Source organism: Pavona decussata, unplaced genomic scaffold (assembly GCF_977016875.1).
Source record: "Pavona decussata unplaced genomic scaffold, jaPavDecu1.1 SCAFFOLD_576, whole genome shotgun sequence".
Lineage (NCBI taxonomy): Eukaryota > Metazoa > Cnidaria > Anthozoa > Scleractinia > Agariciidae > Pavona > Pavona decussata.
The window spans coordinates 78831-105140 of NW_028145851.1; the positions used below are offsets into that span (position 1 = coordinate 78831).

General features: G+C 37.0%; 2 protein-coding genes across 2 annotated transcripts in view; one reads left to right on the top strand and one right to left on the bottom strand.

The window, feature by feature from the left end:
* Nucleotides 1–23691, top strand: part of LOC146449809 (uncharacterized) — a 36217-nt gene extending 12526 nt beyond the window's left edge. The window contains exons 2-6 of the mRNA XM_085101072.1: nt 8546–8685; nt 16190–16570; nt 17145–17267; nt 19205–19558; nt 21936–23691. Coding sequence (XP_084957198.1) covers nt 8546–8685; nt 16190–16570; nt 17145–17267; nt 19205–19558; nt 21936–22561 — 1624 coding nt within the window. The 3' untranslated portion in view covers nt 22562–23691. The remainder of the gene's footprint in view (nt 1–8545; nt 8686–16189; nt 16571–17144; nt 17268–19204; nt 19559–21935) is intronic.
* On the bottom strand, nt 9159–12106 carry LOC146449810 (uncharacterized). The gene is made up of 3 exons (XM_085101074.1): nt 11805–12106; nt 11466–11684; nt 9159–11363 (listed from the first exon to the last, which is right to left on the bottom strand). Exons 1-3 carry the CDS (start codon nt 11982–11984, stop codon nt 10872–10874), a joined length of 891 nt encoding a protein of 296 aa, XP_084957200.1. The 5' UTR covers nt 11985–12106; the 3' UTR covers nt 9159–10871.
* Nucleotides 23692–26310: the final 2619 nt, after the last annotated feature.

The window sequence follows — 26310 nt, forward strand, 5'->3', positions numbered from 1 at the left end:
TCATGTCTATCATAATTTGGGATTTCCATGTATATCAATACATTATATAAGTTAATAATATAATGGATCTACAAAGATTAAAACAATTATCTGAAGCCAAGATTAAGGCTGGAACAATAACCAAACAAGTTAGAGATACATTGAAGGAGTACAAGCATGATAAACAAGATTTACAACAAGGTTTATCAGAAACTTTCAAACCAATTATTAAAGCTCAAGAGGAAACAAAACAAACAATTGATGAAAAACAAGACAAACTGATTGAACAATTGGAGAAAAACCAAAAAGCGTTAACTTCAGGTTTGGAAGACATTGCTATGTTAACTTATCAACCAGAAACAAAACCACCAGAAGCAAAGCTACCAATTGGCTATAAACCATTAATGATGTCACCTGATGTTGAATCAAATTTGGATGCTGGTTTTGATATTGATGAAATCCAAAAATTGATGCAATACGATCTTGCACCTCCGAGTTCTGTTCTCCAAGCTTCTATGCAAGGAGATATTGACATCAAGGATTACGATGCTAATATTAGCAAAATGTTGAAAAAACTTGGAACAAAGAAGGGTCCTTTATCGAAGGGCCAAGGAAAGACCAAGAATAAAGACAAAATTGATAAAATAGATGAAGATATAAAATTATTGCAAAAATACAGAGGGCGCATTAAAATAATCCCAGAAGGAATGAAAACCATCAAAAAAGGTTCTGGTTATACTCAACCAAAGAGAAATGCATACAAAATATCATCTTCTGGGAAATATGGTGGACTGATGATTGATATTCCAAAATTAATGGGACAACTCAGACTTGTGGCAACAAAAGATAAACGCAAAGTTATGGACAAAAAGGTTGATTTCGATACAATCGATTTATTGACCAAGAGATTTAATTCAAAGAAAAAATACAGTGATATTGCCAAAATGGTATTTGATGAATTGAACCAACTCAGTGAGATTCCAATCCATAAATCCAGCAAAAAATTCAAGAAATTGGGCTCTGGTGTTGTTTATTTCAATGATGCTAATGATTTGATTGACAGAATGGAATTGCTCGGTGGATCCATTTTGGCCGGCAATAATGGAGTCAAAGAGGAATTTTCACAAATAGCCCATAAATTGAATCAACTTGGCTTGATAAACAACAAACAACTCATTGATTTATTGCAACAATATATAATCAAATAATATATGCAAGAAAGGGCGATACATATTTCATCTGTTAACCGACAAAAAATAGGTCGAAGTCGGCCTGAAGACTTTATTATCAAATTTTATCCACCATTGAAGCTTGACACAACAATGAGACATGAGCTAGCTGTTGATCGAGTTTCAATGACATATTCATGGCATAATGTCAATGCAGGATACAACAATAATACAATAAAATACAGCCCAGATAATGGTACAAAATGGAAGACAATCACATTTGTTGATGGAATGTATTCATATGATGATCTTGATGATTATATCACTCAATCAATAATTCAAAATGGAGATAAACCATCTTCCAGCAAGGGCATCAATCTATATTTTGTGCTTTCATCATATAGAGTTGTCATTGAGCTGGACAACCAATGGAATCTTGATATTAGAAACTCTAATTTTGGGGCGCTTATTGGATTTGAACCAAAGTTAATTAACCAAACTGAACATGGGACAAAATTACCAAATATTACCAATGATATTGACATTTTGAACATTAATTGTGATACAATAACTGATAGCCTAAGTGATGGACGATTCACAAATACACTGATAATGATACCCACTGACAATTTAACAAGGAGTTATCCCTTTACTTTTGAGCCAAAAAGAGCATTATACAGCCCAGTTTCCAAGTCAATTATTTCAGAAATGGGGATAACAGTGACTGACGCTTTGGGTCGGCCAATTGACTTGAATGGCATTGACTGGTTCATGAGCTTGATTCTCAGGTCTAGTTTAATATAATATATCAATATATGGTACGACAAAGTGAATTTAAGCCACGTTTTGACCCAGAATTGGGTCGTTATGCGATGAAACATATCCATGGTGAAGGAATTATGGATGTTTTCAGATCAGTTGGATCAAAACTTTTCGGAAAAACAGCAAAAGAATTAGCTAAGAAAGGAGCCCAAACTGCAGCTGAAAAAGCAGTCACCAAAACTGGTGAGTTTGCTGGTAATAAAGCAGGTGATAAAATAATTCAATTATTGAGCAAAAAACAACCTTCCAAAACAAAATCAGTGACAATGAGCCAACCAAAAATGGAGCAGCCACTGACTGATTTTCAAATAGCTGAGAGAGTAAATCAGATGATATCCGGTGGAAAACTCAAAAGAAGGAGAAAATGAAAATAATGTAACATATCTGTATAAATGAAATCATTCAGAAATCCAAAATACATTGAGAGATATGAAGATGTCTTCTTCCAATTGGAGACACCATTGAATACTGGTAATCCAGGAAATAATAGGTCACAAAAGAAAGATGGTTATCGTTTTGTTGTTGACAACACAGGAGAAGTTACTCCATTTGATTGGTATAATGCAAGAATATCGGTTGGTTTTAAAGTCCAAACAATGCAAAATGCAAATATAGCAGCTGAAGACCATAATGGTATTGTTAATGGTTCACACAGTCTTATACATGATTTCGATGTAAGATTGAATGGTAAAATGGTATATGATTGTAATGATGCCAATCATTGTGTAAATATTAAAAATCTATTGGAATATAGTCCAGGATATGCTCAATCGACAGCAACAAATGAGTTTTTCTATCTGGATACAAACCGACACGCTGAAGAACGATCGGCTGAAGATAACTACAATAAAGGATTTGCTGCAAGAAAAGCACTTTTGGGTCTATCAGTTGTTGTCAATACAGAAATACCATTGAATCGATACTCATTCTTTGAAGCATTGATGGATGAGTTATTACCATCAACAAGATTGGAATTAAATTTGCAGATTGAATCTGATACTATTCTAATATGGCAAGCTGGGGCTGATTGTCGTGTAATTATTACCAGAATGGAGCTTATTGTGCCACGAATCACTTTCAATTCAGAAGGACAATCACTGTATATGAGTCAGTTTTTGAAGCCACATAAATGGGTTTATTTGCGAGAAAATATTGAGAGAAGTAATTCTTCAACACAAAGAAGTGGTAATTTTCAGATAACAAGTGGGATTTCAAAGCCAAGGCATGTATTTGTTTTCATTATCAATGATGCAAATCTTGCTGCACAAACAGTAAATCCATTTTTGTACAATACATTTAGTGTATCAACAGATCCCAGAACATTGCTAAATTGTCATTTATCTGTGGCTAATGGCAATGAATATCCTGATGTACATTACACTCCAGAGGCTGATTTGACTCGAGTTTACAGAGATATTCTCAAATATGTGCATGCAAACAATGAGTACAGTCAAGGAACTTTATTGAATGTCAACAATTTCAAAACACTATTCCCATTCTTGTATTTCGATTTAACAAAACAAAAAATGGATATCAAAGATGGTACCACAAAGCTGACATTCCACTATGAATTATCTGGTACAACTGCAACTGCATATTCAGTTTATGCATTGACATTATACGAGCAAGACGCGGAGCTCATTCAAAAAGATGGCAAACTATTGTTTCGATAAATGGAATAAATTTTTAATGTAACGTTAGTTATATAAAAGATATGACAACTTATCATTCACATGGAGTAACACTATCAATTGGGCAAAAAGATAAACTAGCAAAAGCATTAAAAAACAATTCAGCAATAACAATAAGATTATCAAATTCTGAATTAACTGGACCGGATCAGCTGATGTTAACCAAAACACAAATAAATAGGCTGAAAAAGGCAATGCAAAACAAAACTGGAGCAGATATTAAAATAAGCAAAACACAGATACGAAAAGCTGTACAACAAGGAGGCAGTCTTTGGTCATCATTATTCAAAATTGGCACAAAATTACTACCAATGGCAGCAAAAGCAGTTGGACCATTAGCTACTGGAGCACTTTCTGGGCTTGCAAATGTGGGTGTCAATAAAATATTTGGTAGAGGACAAGTTGGTGGTTTCCTCATTCCTCAAAATAAAATTGATCAATTAATAAAATACAAAGATTGGCTCACTGAAGCACAAAAGAAGCAAATTGTCAATGCAATACATACTGGTGGACAGATTGTAATTAAACCAACTAAGACACAATCAGGAGGTTTTTTGGGGACATTATTGGCTTCAATTGGCATTCCAATGGTTTTGAATGCATTAATGGGTAAAGGCTTGCAGGTGGATAGAAGTAGATCCAGAAGATCGGTCCCAGTTTTTGTTCCAAACACAACCAAAAAAGATGGTGGTTTGGTCCTACCAGTTAATTATCGACCGCCTCCATTTTTCGGTACATGGGATCAGTATGGTAAAGGGAAAAAAAAAACCAAAAAAGGAAAAGGTCTGTTGTTAGGCAAAAACAGTCCATTCAAGGGGATTCCATTAATCGGAGACATTCTGTGAAATTAATAAATAAACCACTCAGTAACTTTGAACTCATTGATTGGGTCAAAAAACTCAAAATAAAACACTTCAGAGGCATTTACAGCAGAGATAATCTACCACAAAAGATGAAAAAAGATGAAGTTGGTATCATCAACCTGGATTCACAGATTGGACCAGGTACACATTGGGTTGCGTATCGAAACGGAGACAAATATGTAGAATATTTTGATAGTTTTGGGTTAATTATGCCAAAAGAAATTATGCAATTCATGTCAACAAGTGGTAAACGATTAATGTATTCAGGTGATGAAATCCAGGAAAGAGATTCAGTATTATGTGGCTATTGGTGTTTGTATTATTTATTTGAGAGACAAAAGGGTACAAGTATATTGAAAACAATCCACAATGCACATTTTGACATGAACAATCAAAGTGTCAATCATAATTTTATAATCCAATATTTTAAAAAATTATCTAATTAGTTTGTATAATGGTTGATATAAGATATTGTGAAGAGTGTGATGAATACACAGAATTTTCAGGAAAATTATGTTTATGGTGTACATTGGTAACAGATTCTGAGTCTGACTCTGATGATAATTAATCTAATATAGTGATATAAAATGGTCAAATCATATTGTGTTAAACAAAAGAAAGAAACTGAATGTGTTCAGCCTTCAGGTTACAAGCAAGCCAAAAATGGTCGGCTTATGTTCTTCTGTACCTGTGCTGAATGTGGTATAACTAAAACCAAATTTGTTAAAAAACAGGGAAACTAAATAGCCCCTCTGAAGGGGGGGCATAATGGATACTTTAGCATCAACTGGTGCTGATATGTTAATTCAACATGCATTACCATGGATGGGAAAAAAAGCAGTTGAAATGGGTCGATATTATGGGTCTGAAGCACTTAGAAACCCTAAATTGCAGAAAAAAGCTATTGATTATGCTATCTCTAAAGCAACACCTTTTGTTCAAAAGACTGGATCAGAGATGTTTGATAAATTATCAACCAAAGTAAGACCAAAAAGAAGGTACAAAACTGACCGAAAAGAACTTGATGGTGGTAATTTAGATACAATTTTAGAACAATTTGGCACACCAGGTAAGGTTGCATCGAAGTCGATGGATGTTGTTGGAACATTAATTCCATCAACAAAGGAAGTCTTTGATAGATACAAATCTGGAGACATTCCCAAAAGTGCTTTCAGTACAGATACTGGCATATTGTCGAGTCAATTTTGGTCTGGCAAGGCTGGGAAAAATACATTAGAAAAATACAAAAATTATCCATGTGAAAGCATGGTAAAAATTGGAAGCAAATTTCACAACACACCGAAATGCTCAAGCTATGATTCAATTGGTTGGCACCCACCAAATTGGGATGAATATGAAAAGGGAATCAAAGGACGACCCAAAAGCGGTGGTTCAATTGATATACACAAAATGATTGGTAAGCTCCCAAAACCCAAAGCTGGGTGGGTATTACCTGGTCATAAATACACTGGCCCATACAATGATTTGGAAAATCAAGTCAAATATAACCCCAAAACAGGGCAAATATTGGAAATATACGATAAACCAACAGGCAAAACAGATGCAATAGCCATGCAACATGATGTTGATTATTCAGTCTGCAAAGATGACAAAAAATGTAAATTGAAAGCTGACAAAAAGATGGTAAAGTCATTGGATGCTGTTCCATATTCCGAACGACAATGGGGACATTGGTTGGCAAGAAATGCAATAAATACAAAACAGAAACTGGGTCTTGGGGTTCCAAAAAACGTCAAAAGCCGTCGGGTAAAGAGGAAAACTGGCAAGAAAAATTAGCTAATGAGCTGCATAAACCCATACGGCGTAACTTTACTCGGCGGCGTGTTATTGTAAATAATATTGATGAAATATGGGCTGCTGATCTTGTTGAAATGCAACAATTCAGTAAATGGAATAAAGGTAATAGGTATCTTCTCACGACTATAGACGTTTTCAGCAAATACGGCTGGATTGTTCCATTAAAAGATAAAAAAGGTGAAACTATAACTAAAGCATTTCAAAGCATATTCAAAGAGGGTCGAAAACCAAAGTATCTGTGGACTGATAAAGGCTCAGAGTTCTACAACAAACATTTCAAAGACTTGCTCAATAAACATAACATTACACTGTATTCGACTGAAAATGAAGAGAAGTCATCAGTTGTTGAGCGATGGAACCGAACGATTAAAAATAAAATGTGGAAACGATTCACTGCTCAAGGCAATACAATGTATCTGGATATTTTGCCTAAAATATTGAAGCAGTATAATAACACTAAACACAGTTCAATAAAAATGACACCGACAGAAGCATCTAAGAAAAAGAATGTAGGAACTGTTTACTTCAATCTATTTGGCAATTTGAAGCAATTATCATCTTTGCCAAAATTTAAAGTTGGTGAAAAGGTTAGAATATCAAAGTATAAAAGAAAGTTGTTTGATCGAGGTTATACAGAAAACTGGTCAGAAGAGGTCTTCATTATCGATAAAATACAATACACGAATCCGATCACATATAAACTGAAAGATCTCAATAATGAAGAAATTAAAGGGAGTTTTTATGAACCAGAATTATTGAAAGCCAAACAGGAGGTATTCAGAATCGATAAAGTTATCAGGAGAGATTACAAGAAGAAACAAGCTTTGGTAAAGTGGAAAGGATACAATGATACTTTTAATTCTTGGATCCCAATCAAGGATTTAGTCGATTTGTAAAAATAAATAAGCTCTCACGAATATTCGATAGCGAGTCGATTCAATAAAAAAATCTATTGTTGTGTGCAAGATAAATGATATTCTTACCTCAAAAAGCGTCTACAAACATCAGAACGATGAAAGTGGAGAAATAAATGTTCAAAAATCCCAAAACAGGAGCCATAAACATGACTTCGCAAAATGGCAACAAAATGGCCGACACGTGTGTTAACAAACTAGTGTCCAGTCCGCTTTGGGTTGTGTGCATGAAAGCGCATGCGTGTTAATCCAAATCAAGCAATATTACGCAATATACAGAAAAATAGCACCACAAGTGTAAAAATTTCAGAACTGAGTGTAATATATAGGTAATCGGGCCATTGTTATATTAGTTCACAAACTCTGGTGAAGCTTTAGGGTGGTGTCAGCTGGCCCCTGACTGAAACCTGTTTAACGGCTTGTGCAGATGGTGAATTACTGAGTAGTGTGGGATGTCTTCCAGTAGACGGTACCTCCAGGGTGAGCCCGCTCAGGCCCTACTGGTTTACAGCGGGGTGCTCAGAGTTCGTCCCAGGACTCAACCTCGGTCCCAGAGGTAAACTGGAAAAGGGACAGCCGCCTTGTCAGCGGCGGGAAAAAGACCTGGCTGGGGCCAGGCAAGTAAACAGCCAACCGAGCACCCCACGTTCAGGGTTTTGTCCATTTTCGTGGCAAGTCACACAACGTCACGCGTGACAGTAACGGCATCCAGTCACACAACAACCATAAATTTGAATTATTTATGATTATTTTTTTCTCCATTACAGGTTAATTATATCCAAATTGGTGTTCAAAAATATTGTATTCATCATTCAAATCAGCGATTGATGAGTTGGTTGGATTTAATCGATGATTGTTTGTGAGTTGGTGTCATTTATGAAAAACCTAAATTTAGCGTCTCCGTTGCAGGAGTTTTTAAAAACCGAGGATTTATGTTTTTAGGTTTTTGAGAAACCGAGGATAAAAATTTAGGTTTTTGAAAAACCGAGGATTTACGTTTTTGACGTCTCCGTTGCAGGAGTCATTGTTGAATCAGGTATGAATTTTGCGAATATTTTGAAAGTGGGCTCATACACCCAAATATCTAACTACTAACGACTAGTACAACTATTGTTTATACGCTTAACAGTGAATTTCAGCGAGTGCCGAAACAATGTTATTTGATTCTTGCCAGCTTTATTTCCCCAATACTACATATATTGTGTTTCTGCCGGGGATTTGGTGGTCGAGGGTGGGCTTTTATTTTTGCTTTTTTGCCGTTTGTGCTTTCTTGGTCAATCAACGTAAAGAGTGAACTTGAATGCCTTTGAAAGTTTTGTATGCTTTTTCCCCTCGAATTTTATCAACAACTTTGGATTTAGGATTTGTCTCAAGGAGCTGTTTGTACAACGCTTTGATCCTTTGACAGTGTCATACGCAGTATTGTCAGGTAAATAGCATTAAGCAGTAATGTGTACAAGTCTGAAAGTAACTAGACCGCGATTCTGCACGTTGGGATTAACAGTTGTGTTATCTCAGTGGATCTTCATAGTGGAAGCAATGTATTTGCAGCTAGATTAATTGAGATGGTTAACGCTGTGTAGCTTTTTTTTTTTAAATAGTAGCAAAGGAAACGTTGGCTATAAGCTTGCGATCTTCTTTGCAAAGGCCTCCAGATTAAAATCCGTTCCAAATACGATCGGACCAGTAGTGTGTCAAAAGGTCAAACATAATAAATTTTAATTGAATGCTCTTATGAGCAACTCATAAATGCAGAGGATTTATCGAGTGAATGCGGTCGGTAGATCTTGGCGTCTTATTGTTATAATTGGACTCATTTCTCGTCACAATAGGATTGTTGTACACAAAAGGAGAATTCATGGATTTTGTTATGTTGATATCAATAAACGGATATTTAACGAGGCAATATTTTATTATTATTAGGTTTTATTGGGTTTTTGGCTTATATTTCGTACAAATTTTTGGAGTATCTTTAGTGTGGAGAATACACAGCATACATTTGGGAAAGACAGTTATGTAATTTAAATAAGTAAAGTTTATTTTACATGTCACAAGCATGGGCCAAGAAAGAAAAAACTCTGAGTCCCCAGTAGCAATCTAACTCAAATGTAGTATGACGCTTGATCACAGAGTTCTTGGTAGACACTAGACACTACGCTTATTTTTGTTATGTCGGGTGAAGTACTTATAAGACTACTTTAAAACTTCAATATAGTATTGTGATAAATTATGTTTCTTCAGGTATGAAGTATTTACTGGGCGGATACTGTTAGCAGCCCTGGACCACAACTTTCATTTATTTCGGAAGACCCTGGAAAATCAGTTCAAAAAGATTTATTCCAAACGATCGGGAAACTGGAGGGTGGAACCAGTAAAGGAGCCCAAGCATTATCCCCATTTGGCTTTACTACAGGCTGACATTATGCGACGTCGTGCTGAAGATGCAAATCCTATTACAAGGCCCATTGAAGTCTCCCCAACCAATCCTGCCCATCTTGCACCTACAATAGCTATGAAAAGACCCCCTTCAACTGAAGAGTTGGTCAAAGCTAAATTGTCACGCTTTGAGCAGCCAAAGAAATCAGAGTAGATGTCAAGGAAGCTCAGTCACCAAACAGTGATATTTAATGTACTTTGAAAATCACAATAACTGATGTAATAATAGTTTCTCACTAGTATCGTGTAGGCACAATTGTGGTGCTTAATTTTTAATACTTCAAATTGGTCCACACAAAATGATGTTCTTTATAAATAAGTATTTGCTGTATTATAATGAAGTTGCAAAAATAGAAGTCAAGGTAAAGGCATTGACCTTCTTATCATAAATATTATTGTAGTGTGATTGTCTATTAAAACCTATCAATTAAATCACGTTCTGATTTTACTCGATGTAATAATAACAATGTAATACTAACTTGAACAACGGGACTAAATTGATTAGAGTGATTTTCTTGGAACTGTGAAACAGTATCTAGTAGTTAGTCAAAATCAACCAAAATTATTCAAAACTAAACAAAAGATAGCAAGGGAATTAGTGTCTACCAGTGGGTACTAGCCTAGTAACTTTCTCGGTTCGAAGAAAATCACTCTATAACTCCTTTGTTGTAACTGGAACATTGCTGCAGAAGTGAGCAATAAATTCAATGTCATGTAGTGACACTGTTCAGAAATAAAGGGAAAGAAAATCATTAGTTAATTCAGTGGGATGTATTTTCCTATGCCACATAATTGTGCATCACACTGGAAGAAATGAGGACTTTCTTTTAATCCCAACAATTTTAATATAGGCAATGAGACTTGGGCTAGTCACATACTCGAGAGTGTACAATTCCTGGAGAGGAAAGTTCTTTTCGCTTTTGACCAGAAAGAATTGTTTGGGAATTTTGAGTTCAGAGTTATCAGGCTTTTTATTAGTGGCAGGTCACAACAACTTTTCGATGCAGAAATCCTGTGGTTCAAGTTGACTTATGAAAAGCCTATCTATAATTGATTTTGTCCAGGTGAGCAAGCCAACAAGGAATATAACTAGGGATAAAGCACAGAAAAGAATATTGCACACTGTGGCAGTTGCCCCAGACTACCTGTGGAAACAGGTCCAATTGTAAGGTCATTATTTTATGATTGGCGAAACCCCATATATCGTCCATCTGGAGATGGGTATGTCCGTCTTACAATTCCCACAACACAGGATGGTAACACTTTGCGGTTCCCACTTCCAAGTTTCCCATACTTCCACAAAGCATATTGTCTGTATGCAGCTTTCCGATAACTCTGTGCTGAGTAGTCGGTTTCCTCAGCACGGATGTCGCATCTGGCCCTGATTGCTAACTCCAGCACTCCCCTGTCCAAGCAGTTGTTACTGAACATTACATATGATGTAACACAAGTTCTTTTCTTGCAGCACACATTCTCCTGTTCATCTGGCATTCGCCTGCAAACTCGACAAATGCACCATTCATTTTCTTGACCTGGACTCCCTGGGACTGGGTCTGGATCAGTGGTGCCTGTCAGCAGGTCTCTTGCGTATTCTACACTGCCACGGCCTTGGCTAAGCACACGAATAAGTAGAGTGTCTTTTTGTTCCACTGATAATCTTCCAACAAAATCCTGTCAAAGAACAAAGGGACTTAAGATACAAATTCATTGCTTGTCGAGGTATTGGACTTTCTTGTGCTATAAAAAGCTTATTTGTAGTAAACTTATATTTACCTTTATTTCATTCTGTGCCTCTTCAACCGCTCTTCGATGGCGAGCATACGCACTTGGATCACGGATTGCCGGCTGGACTTCAACGGCCTTATTTTTGCACGAGGTTTTATTTGTCCCACATTGACAACTTGATGTGCATTTCGAGTCTGCATTTCGGCACGGACAACCAGGCGTTCTCGCACTTTTTTTCCGGCTACATGTGTTTTTACATCTGCAAACCTGCAAGGCAACTTCATTTCAGTTTTGGAAATAAAGCAATGGAAGAAACGAGTATTTTCAAACGAATTTGGGACTGCAATGAATGTAAACAGCTGATGTAAAGTTGGATTGTTTTCTTACCACACGAGCGAAAGCATCGTTGCTTGATCCAGCGACTGGTTCGCAGCGATTCACGTCTTCTTCCCTCGCGACCGGCGACCCATAAGCATTTACTGCATGGCTTTCTATGTTATCATTACCAGTGATGTCTAGCGCTTCTTCGCTACTCACATCGCTAACTTCCATCTCATCCGCCATCATCGATCGATTTGACAAGAAATCTCGCGCGCTCAGCTATGCCCAAATATGGTGAGAATATACTGTTTGCCCTGATGATAACAATAATAGAGGCGCGCGTTGCAAACTGGGTGGGTCAGATTCTTTAAGTAGTAGGTCAAGTTCATTAATAGATCGACCATTTCCGAGTTACTTTGAACCTCATTGCGAAAGGGAGCTAGCTAAGTTTTTGTGATGAAAATTAGTGTTCATTCATATGCAAACAAGACTAATTTTCATATGAAAAGTTTTGCACTTAGCCCCGCTTTCATAGTGAGGTTCGCAGCAAAAGTGGCCTTTTATGTTGTGAGACTTGTACTATAGAATGGCAACATATCCTGCAAATCTGTCTAAAAAGAACAACTGTATAGTTACTTACAATTATTTTAATGATCTGATCATGAAATCGAATGCAAATCGAGGACGTCGGTCTTAACTTGTTATTTACTTGTACTTGAACTAAATTATTTTACTCTGTCGCTCATAAAAGATGTCTATAACAAAAATATTGAGCTCTATACTCCTAATTATGAATTCGAAGATTTATTTCATGAAATAAGCAAGGTTTCGAACGTGACAAGTAAATAGCATTTCATTTCATTTCAAGACTTTTATCTCGATAGCGTGGCAGCTGCGAAGTGGTGTCATACCTGAAAGCTGTCATCTTGCTAACCTCGATTCCTCGCTCTCATTTTGGAGATGGTGGTCTAAATCACTCTGTCCACACTAGATGTTTTTCATTCTCGTTAGAAGGCCTACACAACTCACATTTTCATTTGTAACTTTCTCCGTCTAATCTATTTGTTGCACGCGCTGGTGTTCTATGGTTTTCGCCTGCTCATTCGACCAGTTTCTGTCTCTCTTTAGTGTCTGTGGTTCTCATGCCCTTTGAGGCATAGCTAGGTTTCTTTTTTGCTTGTTTCCGGAATGCCCCTGGTCATAATAAAGCCTCTCTAGGCAGAAAATAACACTAGCTATATGTGAAAAAAAATATATATGCTACAATAGATTTGCTGCCTAGCTAGGTAATGAGTGGACAGAACACTTTCGTCATCTGTCTGTGATAACCCATATGAGGCGTCAGAGTCATTCATGCGTTGTGAACGATGTCGCGCCTTTGCTATAGCTTCCTGTGATAAGACATTAAACTTGTCTGCAATTTGACCGTTTACGCGCTAGCAGTGAATCCAGGCTAAATTTAATTATAATGTTGGAGGCTTTTTGACTGCCGGATATCAAGGCTCGTCTCCAGTATCAGATAGTACAAAAGATCTGTAAATCAAGTGGTTAACATGCATTCCGGCGCCTTTGACTCGATCAGCGCGGAATATTTTCTCTAAATTTACGCCACTAGACGCGCGGTTCAACCATTTTAAAATATTCAGAAATTGTCAATAAAGAATATTAGATGCGAGTTGCTAGCTTGTACGCAATGGAATGTGGCACACCCATAGGCTTCAGCGTAGCTCACAACGAATTCTTCACTCCAACGTTCAGTGTCAAACGAGACGTGTGCCAAGGTGACCCACTTTCGCCATCTCTCTTTTTTTATGGTTCTTGGGCTACTCTTAAATTCTTTCCGTGATATAAGGGAAATTTTGTGGATGGTAATGAAATTAAATTAGTTACATTTGCCGACGATATGACATTCGTTCGCGCTAAACAATCGCATCAAACTATTCTTAGTGTCATATCATTGGGTAGATACTCTGGACATGATTATCAAAGATAAAACAGAAGCGCCTCTATCCGGAAATAAAGCACCAACTAGCTTAACTGGGGACAACTAAGATAAAATAAGTTCCATCAAAATTCTGGGCATTCATTTTACCTTCTGACAACAGTTTACTTTTTTATAAGTTTAACTTCGAAACAATTGAAAACTCTTAAATGGATATGTTCAAGGATTGCCGAAAACTTTATAAAGGCTCTTGCTTTATTCTTATTGTTTGGAAATTTAAAGACAAGGTCAAGCTCGTTGTCCTAGTAGGCCCTAATGAAAAAGATGTGCTCAAAATGATTGGTGTAAATTCTATGATTGCCACTCAAAGGATTATTTGTATCAGGAGGTATCTTGCTCCTAGTATAGCTGGCTGGCAGTTGTTGTTATTATTATTATTATTATTATTATTATTATTATTATTATTATTATTATTATTATCATCATCATCATCATCATCATCATCATCATCATCATCATCATCATCATTATCATCATCATCATCATTATTATTATTATTATTATTATTATTATTATTATTATTATTATTATTATTATTATTATTATTATTAGGTCGGCTTTACTCTGTCTTAGACGGTCAAGAACAGCGAGAAGAGCATTTAGAAGCCATGTTCGAGAAGTGGACTTTAAATTAGATAGATGCCTCGCCAAAATCTAGGTCCTATCATTTTTATACATACTTTTTCTTGTTTCTTTTTACATAATATAGTTTAATGGTTTTTTATTAGGTAAAAATCGACGAACGAATGATTCTATTGTTACTTTTTTTTATTTTATTTATTTTATTTATTTGCCCAAAATCAACAACCATTACAATATTTCATTCATCACTGTAGTAACAGCACTAAGCAGGAAGTCTCAGAAGCCTTTCTAGGCTTATCGAGGAGACCCCCCTTACTAACTGTTCATAATAACCCTGGCGATATATGAAATTATCACAATCTACGCTAAATTATAAATTCCTATAATAGGGCAAGGAACGAGCTACAACTAAAATATACTAATAACATCAAACAGATCAAGAGAGAAAATACTAATTAGCAAAGAGTAGAAAATACAAGAATCGTTTATATCTATATTTGATTTGTAAGTTCCAAGAAATTTTGTATGTTGTACTTGAGTAATACAATGGCCTGCTATCTTAATTCTTAATTCATGATCTATTTTCTTCCTTGATGATTTAAACAGCATAAAGTTAGTTTTGTAAGATTGATTGATAATTTGTCTAATTGTAGCCAAATGGCTACTTTTTCTAATTCTTCTTTATTTTGACTATTAGAGTTTCCAGATTTTTTATGAGACATCAACAAATTAGTATCATCTGCAAAAAGAATGAAAGATAATAGGTTCGAACTATTACAGATATCGTTAATGTAAATTAAAAACAGTAGTGGACCCAGGACAGTTCCTTAAGGAACTCCACATGTTATTTCTTTTTTGTCTAATAGCTCGTTTTTATAATTAACGCACTGATATCTCCTAATTATAACTCTTAAACCAGTCCAATGCATTCCCTCTAATACCATTGAATTCTATTTTTATTATTATTATTATTATTATTATTATTATTATCATCATCATCATCATCATCATCATCATCATCATCATCATCATCATCATCATCATCATCATCATCATCTTCATCATCATCATCTTCATCATCATCATCATCATCATCATTATTATTATTATTATTATTATTATTATTATTATTATTATTATTATTATTATTATTATACTTTGAAATCCGACTTTGAAATCGATTAACAACTAGCTAGATTTTAGGACGAGAACGATTTTCCTAAGGGTTTTTTTTTTCCTTTCGTTTCTTAATTTTCGTAATTTTAGTTGTTTTTAATGACCGATATAATCCGCTTATACTTTTAATAAGAGTTGTTTTTTCGTCATTAAGGACCGTATTTTAACTTCCACATATAATTTTAGTGATGATATTGAAGAAAGTAGGAGGAAAATTCTTGTTTCAATGCAATTTCGATTATTCAAGTTATCTTTAAACCTTTTGACACTCACTCCTTTCCTCTCATGTTGAGATTTCAAATCAAATTCTGTTACGTGGTTTGCATTGCCGCCATGTTGGTGTACAAAACAAAGAAAAATTTTTCACATAGTTTGCATAAAAAAATGAAAGTCAGCTCCAAGAGGAGAAAAATCTTATTGTTACTGTACACAAACCTCGCTGCTATAACGTCACATGCAAACCATCAATACTCCGTTTCATTGCATAGAGAAGGCCTATTCCAGTTTAAGGGTTGCTTAGTTTTTTAAAACATAAATATAACTTATTCTTGAATCATGGCAATCACATATACTAAAAGCCTCTAAGCTATTCCATTTCGCCACCCCCCCCCCCCCCCCTAAAAACGTTTCTTTAGTTTTAGGAACAAGCTTCCATTGCAGAAACACATGTAAACGTACATCTTTTCTACAGACGTATGTCAAGACAAATGGAGCTATTTTAAGGGATACTGTTACAGAAAAGTCTCTTCCTGTGATTCGTGGAGTAACAGCCAGCAAAAATGTTCAACATTGGGAGCTAACCTTCCTAGCATTCACAATCAAGAAGAAAATGTGTACGTTCAAAGCCTGCACGGCGGGGAACATGCCTGGCTGGGTCTGTCTGACATTAACGCTGAAGGGACCTTTGTTTGGAGTGATGGAACACCTTTTAATTTCCATTACTGGGCAAACAAACAACCAAGAAACTTTCGGGAGGAAGACTGTGTTCATACTTTAGGCTCACTTCGTGGCTATGAGTACAAATGGAACGATGTCAATTGTTCGAACTGCCACAAGTTCACTTGCAAGAAAGGTGAGACTACATAGTCGCTTTAAAAATCGGCCGGAGAAATTTAAACAATTGACAGTTTACCTCCGAAGATGTTATTCGCATTCAAGAACAGAAAAAATCCGCATTTGTCAGACGCTTGGTCTACATTGAAAACCAGGACGTGCGCAGTGCAGCTCATTTGGTAACCTGCGATTTTAGGCTCCAGCTCAGCAGCCCTGGATTAATTTTATGCTATTATTTAGGACCTAACTTTTAGCCATTTCTGTTTTAAAATAATTACATTATGACGTAGTAATAGTAAAAAGAGGAAATAGCGTGGTGACTACTGTAATCTGAAAATCAAACCCGAACCCCAAACATGAATCAAACTCATGACCCTCGAGATTACTGGTTGGAATTCTTTACCGCTAAGCTGTAAGAGCTCCGTGAGATATGGGGAGGAAAAAAAGAAAGGAGGGGGGGGGGGGGGGTTAATCAGGGTTTTAGACGTAGGATCGTCGTCACCCAAGATACGAACTACGACAACATACCTGTAAAGGCAAAGTATTTTCATTGTACAGGCGTTCCATTATATATGACATTTTTGTTGGTTTAGATTACAATGAGTGCCAAAGCTTCTCCTACAACTGTCCAGTGAATGCCCCTTGTGTGAACACTAACGGTTCTTACAGCTGCCGATGCCCTCCTGGATATCAACTGGATGGAAACAATTGCAAAGGTTTGTAATTCCACATAGCCTTTCATTTTAAACATTGTCGATTATCTCGGAATTTAAGTCACACGTTGTCTTTTCTGTTAAAAGGTCTTCCCTCGTCGAATAATATTTTAATGTGTATTGAGCTTCATGGATGTCTCCGATTTTAAGATATTTATATTTGAAAACAGTTAAAATAAAGCGCAGATGAATGAAAAAGTTTTTACTTTGCATCAATCAAAATATCTTCAAAATGCCTCCACAGATTTGTTTTAGGCTCAAGAACTGAAACCGGTGTTAGATAAGAAGGCTGAATCTTGGTCAAGTTTTAGTCGTTATTCGCTTCTCCGAACAAGAGTTTTATTTTGCTTGTTCGGATCTTTTCCACTGCTCTTCACGTGCTGTGAATATTTATTATTACGCCGAAGTCGTGCAAAAGGTAAAATGTACCTAAATATAAGATTCTGCTTGTCAAGTCGTCCTTTGTAAAGATTTTAAAAGCTGGCTATATAAAGCAATCAAAAACTGGTAGTTGCTAAGCGATAAAATACAATCCCACGTGCCGTGATAGAATTCATGTGCCATGATACAAACGGTTACGTTTCGTTATACTAGCGGTTTTTTGGAGATATCTATTGACATGAGGGCATGGATCAATCGAACTGGCGGTTTGAAACAAGCGGTTGCTGGCGAAAAAATATTAATGCACGAGGCATGATACAATTCACGTTCCATGATACAAACGGTTACTTTACGTAATTCGAGAGGTTTTGAGTACGTATCTGTTTCTGTGAGGGCATGAAGTTGCCAATTCATTGCTTTTGTTCAGGCTACAAAGATCTTTTCTACGGATTAAAATGAACTTTTCGTGAAGACATAGGTTACATTTCTTGTTAGTGTTATTATAGGGTTTGCAGTTTTTGAGTACTTTCCATTTGATGCGATAGGCTTTTTTTTTTGCGTCCTTCAGGGTCCATATGTGTTTAGATAGTTCCGTTGAATTTCGTCTGTTGGTGTTTCGGATGGATGCGCAGTGATTTCGGTATCGTTCTTTAAAGTTTGATGCCAGTCCTACGTATGATTCTGTTGCTGTTTCTGTCGTAACCGTCGCTTGGTAGACCACGTTCTCTTGGAGGCATTGACCATCAAGTGGGCCCCTACCCCTCCCCCCACCCCTCCCTATTTGACTAACCTAGCCCCGCTCTCGCTCGATCGTCATTTAACCGCACAACGATTTGGCTTTGATTTCGGCGCGCGCTCTAAGCTTAGAACTAAGTCATTTGACCTAGCGTTTTGTTTGGCTTCCTTAAGCAAAGTTTTCCTGAGGACATCATTAAGTCTAGTGAAGGAAGAAGTCTACGAGTGCAGCATCCTGCCTCGTCCAATATGCTCCTCGTTTAGTTGTCTTTTGAGCTAAACGGATAACTTTCAGTTACTCGGGCGTGAACTAAGGGTTGTTTATTGTGTGCTTTGCTTGAGGAGGTGACAGTCTTTGGCCTTAGAAAGTAGGTCTTAGGGATGATTTCTAGTCGGTCAGGGTGAAATTTTCGGGAATTCTTACTGTGACCAAAGACTTAGTATATTTTTTTGGCTGAAAGTCGCTGTATGTTATTCCCCATTCATTTTTTTTTTTTTTTTTTGTCAACATCCGGGACTTCAAGTAACAAGGTCATAACACGAGCGAGAATTGGCAAGGATTTTCTTTTCAAAAAGCGTGAGTTTGAAAAGCTATTCGATTATTTTTTGCCTTTATAACTGTAGCGTTGTTAGGCTAGTGATCGATTAGTCGAGAAGTGCGATTTTGGGTCGGATTTCGGGTCTCAATGTCATAAATAATTACCAGATGTTCACTCGGCGTGATTCGCGTTGTGTCATGAATCTAGAATTAAGACGGAAAATCAATTTAAAATGCGGCTAAACGTAAATTAGGCCATATTAACAATATTGTTCTTTCTTGACAGCACCTTTGGTGACAGCTACCACTTCCTGTACTGAACGTAATCCACTGGTGCGTCTAACCAACACAAAAGGAGTAATACAGACATACGATGGTCGAGATTACCGACCTAATATTGATTGTCGATGGAATTTGTCTTCAAACACATTGCTGCAACTCCACTTTGCAAGTTTTAAGACGTATTCATCCGCCGACTACTTGACCGTCTACGATGGCAACTCGCCCTCCGCTCCTTTGATTGGTCGATTTAGTGGAAGCTCTCTCCCTAGTCTCATTGCAAGTTCTTCGAACAAACTTTATTTGAAATTTACATCGGATGGCTCAAATCAAGATTACGGATTCAAAGCATTTTACAGAGGTATGGAGCAGTTTCTCAACATTAGCAGGATTCATTGCAAAAACGGCTTGTGCACTTGTCTGCCAAGAAAAGAGTATTCCAGTTGCTCAGTAATCCCTAGCTAGGTTTAAGACTTGGGTCCAGTTGTTAAAGCCCGATTAAGCTAACCCTAGATTTAACGAGAACTTTGATTCAAGTTTAATTACTAAACAATAAAGCAAGAAGATTTATGTCCTTCAGTTTTGACATTGAATTTTCTTTACTAGTAACTTTAAATTAGATTTTAAAAGCATTTTTAACGAGCAAGCTGAAAACCTCGGGTAACTTTTAATCGGGGATGAGCGTTTATTGGCTTTCAAACGATCGGGCCCTGGCGTTTACTATTGAGTGTTGACTTCATAGAGAACACTCGGAAATAGAGAACGTATTTGCACTCGGCTGGATTTTGGCCTGGCTTTGGTTTGAGTGAACTAACACCTCTGAAATTTGTAAGCCATTGTACCAAACTAGTGCTTGTATATTAGGGTCATTCATTTTTTTCCAGAAGTTGATAAATGAAAAATGAAAATGAAGATTCAATTTTCACTTTTCTTTTAAAAGTTTACAAATGAAAAATGAATTTAATTAATGTATGTTAATTTTCATTTTTAACTCGTGAATGCGCGCATCCGCAATGAACGAGTTATAGTGATGGCTGACTGTTCGCTTAGTTTGTTGGTTGGTTGGTTGGCTGGCTCTGCCGTTAACTTTCGGGCATGCACAGTGAATGAGTTTTAAATTCAATTAGCGGAAAAAACACGGGAAAATGTTTTGTTCGCGGCGAATCAGGATATTCTTAGTCAATCTGTAGAGAATAATTTGACAATCATTTCAGTTCAAGAATGGAGATTTTTCGTTAAATCTGAGCAAAGTTACAAGTTTTTTTTTTTTTTTTTTAGTTTTTTTGAAAGTCCGGGGTCGTATTAAATTTATCTTATTTAATCTGTAGCGAATAATTTGACAATCATTTTAGTGTAAGAATGGAGGTTTTTCGTCGAATCTGAGCAAAGTTATAGGTTGTTTCGTCTTTTTCCACAAAGTGCGGTGCCTTTTAAGAATTTCAAAATAATTCAATTTAGAAATAATTTATTAAAAAAATAATTTAGTTTAAAAGTAATTGTCGGCGTGGACTTTGAATAAACAAGACGCTTTACTTTTTGGAGCTTTTACATGGCATGCGTTGATGTATGTTTAGCACTAGTTTATTTAATGCAGGCCTCACCGATTTCTTAACTTATCCTCCCTTGGCGATTGAATTAACTGAATAGTTTTAGTCAGAAAGAATGCGTGATATTGCGTTGCGCAACTTGAAACTTTGCCGCCAAAAAATATTGCCCACAGAAAATGTCTTCAGCTGAAATGTAAATGAAACGTTCAGTGCTAATCATAACTTTTTGTACACATGAAAACTCGACATCTTTCATCATATTTTTGCTTCTCATACAAAAGTATTACTTCAAGTAGATTAGTTTGCCAAAAAAAATTAGTTTGGCGGTCAGTTTTTACGCGAAAGCAGAAAGTGCCATGTCACGAATAAGTGACCTCGTAAACAAGATTATGCAAATGTCTGGTGAAATGAACACTTTCAGATCTTGTCAAATTTCATATATGTAGAGATTTCAAAGGGAAAAAATGCTTTTATTTTCGCAATTTACAACTGGTAATTTATAGGAAAGCTAAAGGACGCGGTCGATAAATAATTCTTATTTAGCAAGAGTGAGTCATATTTCATTATTTTTACTTGAAGATTGCGTGGAGTGAACTCCAAAGGAAAAATTTCATGCCTTTATGTCGGGAATGAAATGTATTAAATGCGATACTTTGTTCAACAGATTTCCCTTTGTGAGATCAGCTTGAAAAACAACTTTCGGTTCACACGAATCCATCTGGAAGTTAAAAAAAGAATGCCTAACAGTAATTTTGTAATTTTAATTCCCAAAAAAACGTTACTTGCCCGTCGGGCGAATGGTGGTCAGAATCCAATAGCCTGATCGCAAAATTCACTAGCCCTCGACTATTAGACACGAATTTGCATGACGTAGATGCACATGGCGTGCTTCTATGAACTTTGAATAAGAAAGGAACAAGTAATTTTTTTTTAATCGGCGCATCAGACTAAACTTATTCAATCTGTAGGGAATAATTTGACAATCATTTTTATAGTACAAGAATGATTATTTCTCGTTACATAATGGGGCAAAGATATAATTTCTTTAAGCTTTCAAGGAAGTTTCCGTAGTCGTCTTAGGTTCAATTACTGATCTGCCATCTGCATTCACGAGTTTGCTCACAGGAAAGGTTATACCTTAATATTTCGTGATATTTACTTAATAATTTTTGTCTAATATTTCCATTTTAGCTATCGCAACAGGCAGCCTTCGTTTGAGTGGTAGTTCATTAGCCGTTGGTAGAGTGGAAATATTCTACGATAATCAGTGGGGCACTATTTGTGATGATGCCTGGGATATATATGATGCCAACGTGGTTTGCAGACAGCTTGGTTTCCCCAAAGCTTCACGAGCCTTCCGTGGCGCTCATCACGGTCAGGGATCCGGTCCCATTTGGATGGATGATGTGGCCTGTTCAGGAGGCGAGTCTTATCTTTACGACTGCAGACACCGCGGATGGGGAAACCATAACTGCACTCACAGCAGAGATGCCAGTGTTGAGTGCCTTCCTATCCGTTTAGCAAACGGAGGAGCTTACTACGGCCGGGTTGAGGTTTTCTACAAAGGAATCTGGGGCACAGTGTGTGATGATGGATGGGATATCAATGATGCTCATGTGGTGTGTCGTCAGCTTGGTTTCCCTAGCGCATCCACATATTACCATAATGCACAATATGGTCAAGGATCTGACCCCATGTGGTTGCGGGTTGTCAGGTGCAGTGGAGGAGAAGCTTCGATATTTGATTGCCCTCATGGCGGCTGGGGAGATGTTGGCTGTGGCCATCACGAGGATGCAAGTGTTATTTGTAACACTTAGTTTCCACTAAGTTGGAAAAAAAATGTAATATCGTTTGTAGTTAAGTCCTAATAGGTAGACCGAGACCAACTGAGAAAGCCCATAAACTGACGCTTTTTCATTTGATTACATTTCATTTTAAAATGGTACTAGTAGTTTCTGGTAGTATTCGGAGCGACTTAGCGACTTAGATTGAAGGGTTTCAGTGCTGAGCACGGCTGAATTAAAACAAGATTGTTCAAAAAAAATGAAAGAGAAAAGACATTTAAATTTTAATAAAATCTTAAATTTCCCTTTTTTGCTGCTATTGCATAGTATTTTATAATACTCAGTTTCCTTTATCTTTTATTTTTCTCAAAGGAATTACTCCTTTACTGAATACCACATTACAATCAGTTAAAAAGATCGAAAACAACAACAACAACAACAAGGCTTTGTAAAACCTTATAAGACTATTTCAATAAACGTTGTTGGAAAACCTATGCGACTAGGAAACATGGATAGTTTGTTAATAAATTAACTTCGGCTTTGGCTCACGCGCGTCTCAAAAAAAAAGAGTGACAAATGTTTTCCATCCCATAGAACTGACACCCAAATTAAAAGCTTTACAAGTACCTATATCCTTTCTCCGTCCATTGTTCAGGGTAAGCACGAGGATTTGACATCCAAAAACTTTAATTGAAATGTCTGTATTTACAGTGTTCAATCATTAGACTACGTCAACCAGGTTTAAAATAAACTAACTACTTCATATTACGAAGCATTTGTTTTGCCTTGGAATGTACTGCGCAAACAAATCTCATATTCTTTTCGATATTGTGTGATGAGTTTAAATGAGCACTGTTTAATGTTTATTATAGCGCATTCAAGTATAAGCTGAATACGTTAAGTTAAACTTTTTATTAATCATCTCTAATACCGGATTACTTATAATTTTTAGACAAGAACTTTGATGGACAGTGATTGGTAAATTTAGTTGTGTGGCCAGTGGATCCTATTGATTACTGTTGGATTGACTGCCTTGCATAATACCATAATTTAATTGCCACAATGATTGGTATAAGACTTAGTAAGGTCATAAAAATGTTTTTGAGAAACAAAACAGTGACGATAAATGTTATAACGGTTCCATGAATGAGTAAATAAAATTGTTCAAGCCTTTTCTGTCTGCTTTTGTTTTCATTCCCGAGAGGAATCAAATGGTGTAAAATGTTAAAGTTGATCACAGAGAAATCAAAAATCCAAATTTCACGAAAACAAGGGCTGTCAAAATTTTATTGGCATGGAAAAGGGTGATGTCACGGGATCAGTCAATTATCACTGATCAGACTGTTCCAGATAAAGTTTAGGAAAAACAACAAAAGTTAAGAAATGTTTCCATTGATATTAAAAAAAAAAGTTATGAATGTTTAAATACGGCGCGGACACTTTTGGCCCAAGCGTGCTTTTCGCAAATTTCTGAAAAGATTTCGGACCCGTAACCATTTTACACACGAAAATTTATTACCAAAAGTTCAATTTTTTAATAATTTTGAAAGCAAGAACATTGTAAGTTTTCAAAGATTAAGAAAGACATTGAGTTAGTTTGTACGAAAAATAACCAAAAATCTGTAGAAAATGGATAACAAAAAAAAAAAACCTTTCCGGCCCGAAAGCTCTTCGGGAGTTTGAGAAACGCACCCCAAAGCCAAGTTAATGAACAATTAATTTTATTTGAATCGGAGCGCGTTTTTTTTATCCGCAATTCTGGAATAAGAATGGTTGGTACGGAATGCTAGGAATAATACGGATTGTCTGCGTAAAAAAACGCCCGACGAGGTGCGCGGTCCTGGCACGAGTAAATATTGCGTAACAAATATGGCGGCCGACGAAGAGGCTGCCATTACAGCCGTTATCGCAGCAATTTTCCTTGTAAATAAAGAGGAGGAAGAAAATAGGGAGACTGTTTTGGGTTTGCCGAATGTTTTGGCACTGCTATATACAAAGGAGAGGAGACACATCCCTCGAATCACTACCCTGCGAGCAGAGGCCCTTCGATCTTCCCAGATAAGTCGACTTATCTAGGAATATCGAAGGGCCTCTGCTCGTAGGGTATCGAGTCACGGGCTATGCAGAGAATGTCGTTCCCGCATGTCCGCTATCTGTCTTCAAGGACAGCTTTCGCCTGTCCCGAAGTACATTTGAGACGCTGACAGAAATGCTCGCCGGAGGCAACGAGAGGGGTGGAAGGCCCCAGGTTGATTTTGATCATCCTCTGGGCTCTTGCGAACCAAGAATCCTGCAGATCAATCGGCGAGCGGTTCAATGTTGCAAAGGCGACCGTGTTTAATTGTTTGTTACGAGTGCGCAACGCGTTAGTTAATAACTATTGCCAAGAATTGATCAGATAGCCGACAGAAGAGCGAGCTGTTGACGTCATGGACGGTTTTGAAGCTATGAGAAGATTTCCTGGTATGATAGGAGCCATAGATGGCTCAAACATTCCTTTAAAGGCACCACAGATATGAACTGAAAATTACATCAACCGAAAAGGCTTCTACTCCATCATCCTGCAAGCTGTTTGCAATGATCAAGTGCCCTTCACAGATGCATATGTTGGCTGACCAGGTAGTGTCCACGAGGCAAGGATGTTTGATAATTCAGATTCACTAAGAGGAATTAAAAACAATCCAGACACTTATGTCCAAGGCAACTCCCATATCATAGGGAACTCGGCCTATGGCCTAGTCAAATTTATAATTACCCCATTTCGGGATAATGGCCATCTGACTGCAACTCAAAAGAAATACAACAAGTATTACAGTTCAACTCGCATGGTCATTGAAAGAGCATTTGGGCATGTTTAAAGGTGCTTCAGGAGGCTCAAATGCCTAGATGTAGAGGTTACAAATGCGCCACTGATTGTCTGCCCTTACAGGGGCTACATCTGTGCTACTTCCTGAATTGTCAGCATCATAAACAGCAACTTCTGGCTCTAAGCTCGACTCACTTTCTAGGGTTTCTTTCTCATCTGCTCTTGCTGTCTTACCCACCGCACTACTAAAAATGGCAAATTTGGCTGGTAACCGTACACTTCTGCCAACTCTTTATAGAACTTGCACTCTTTTCTGCCCCTTCCACTCTTGTTGTTGTTGTTGTTGTTGTCTTCGCACTTCCGGAACGAAGAAGTAAGGCATTTCCACCTGTTCTCGCAGTTTATTGCCGACGGAGAGTAGCCATTTTTCTTCATGTCGTGGACAATCATTTGCCAAATTGCCCTTTTGTTGTACGAAACATCACTGAAAAAAAAAAAACCCTCGTACTTTTGGTACATTGAAATTAGAAGCAATGTTTCATTGTGTCCAAAAGTGTAACCTGATTTTTTCTCCAGTAGAGACGTATTTGAATCCGCAGCGCTCATCTCGCCGTCCGCCATCTTGGATTTTCATTCACAACATTGTAATCATTCTACCCCTGGGAGCAGAATGCATGGAATGGCATTCTGTCCATTCCGGAATAGAAAAACGCGCGCATTTTACATTCTGGCCATTCTAATTCCAGAATTGTGAATAAAAAAATGCACCCCAAGTTATACTTCTTTAAATCTGAAACACACTAAGCCCAGTAAAGTCCATTAAAGTGAGGGCAGAAACACTCCAGAGTAAATTCTAAACAAGGACCAAAGGCGGACAGGGAATTAAAAGGGGAGGAGGAGGAGGGGAACAGATAAGATCAGTCATACGAATGAAACTAACGAATGACCGCTTGTTAGCAAGGTCACAAATATTTAA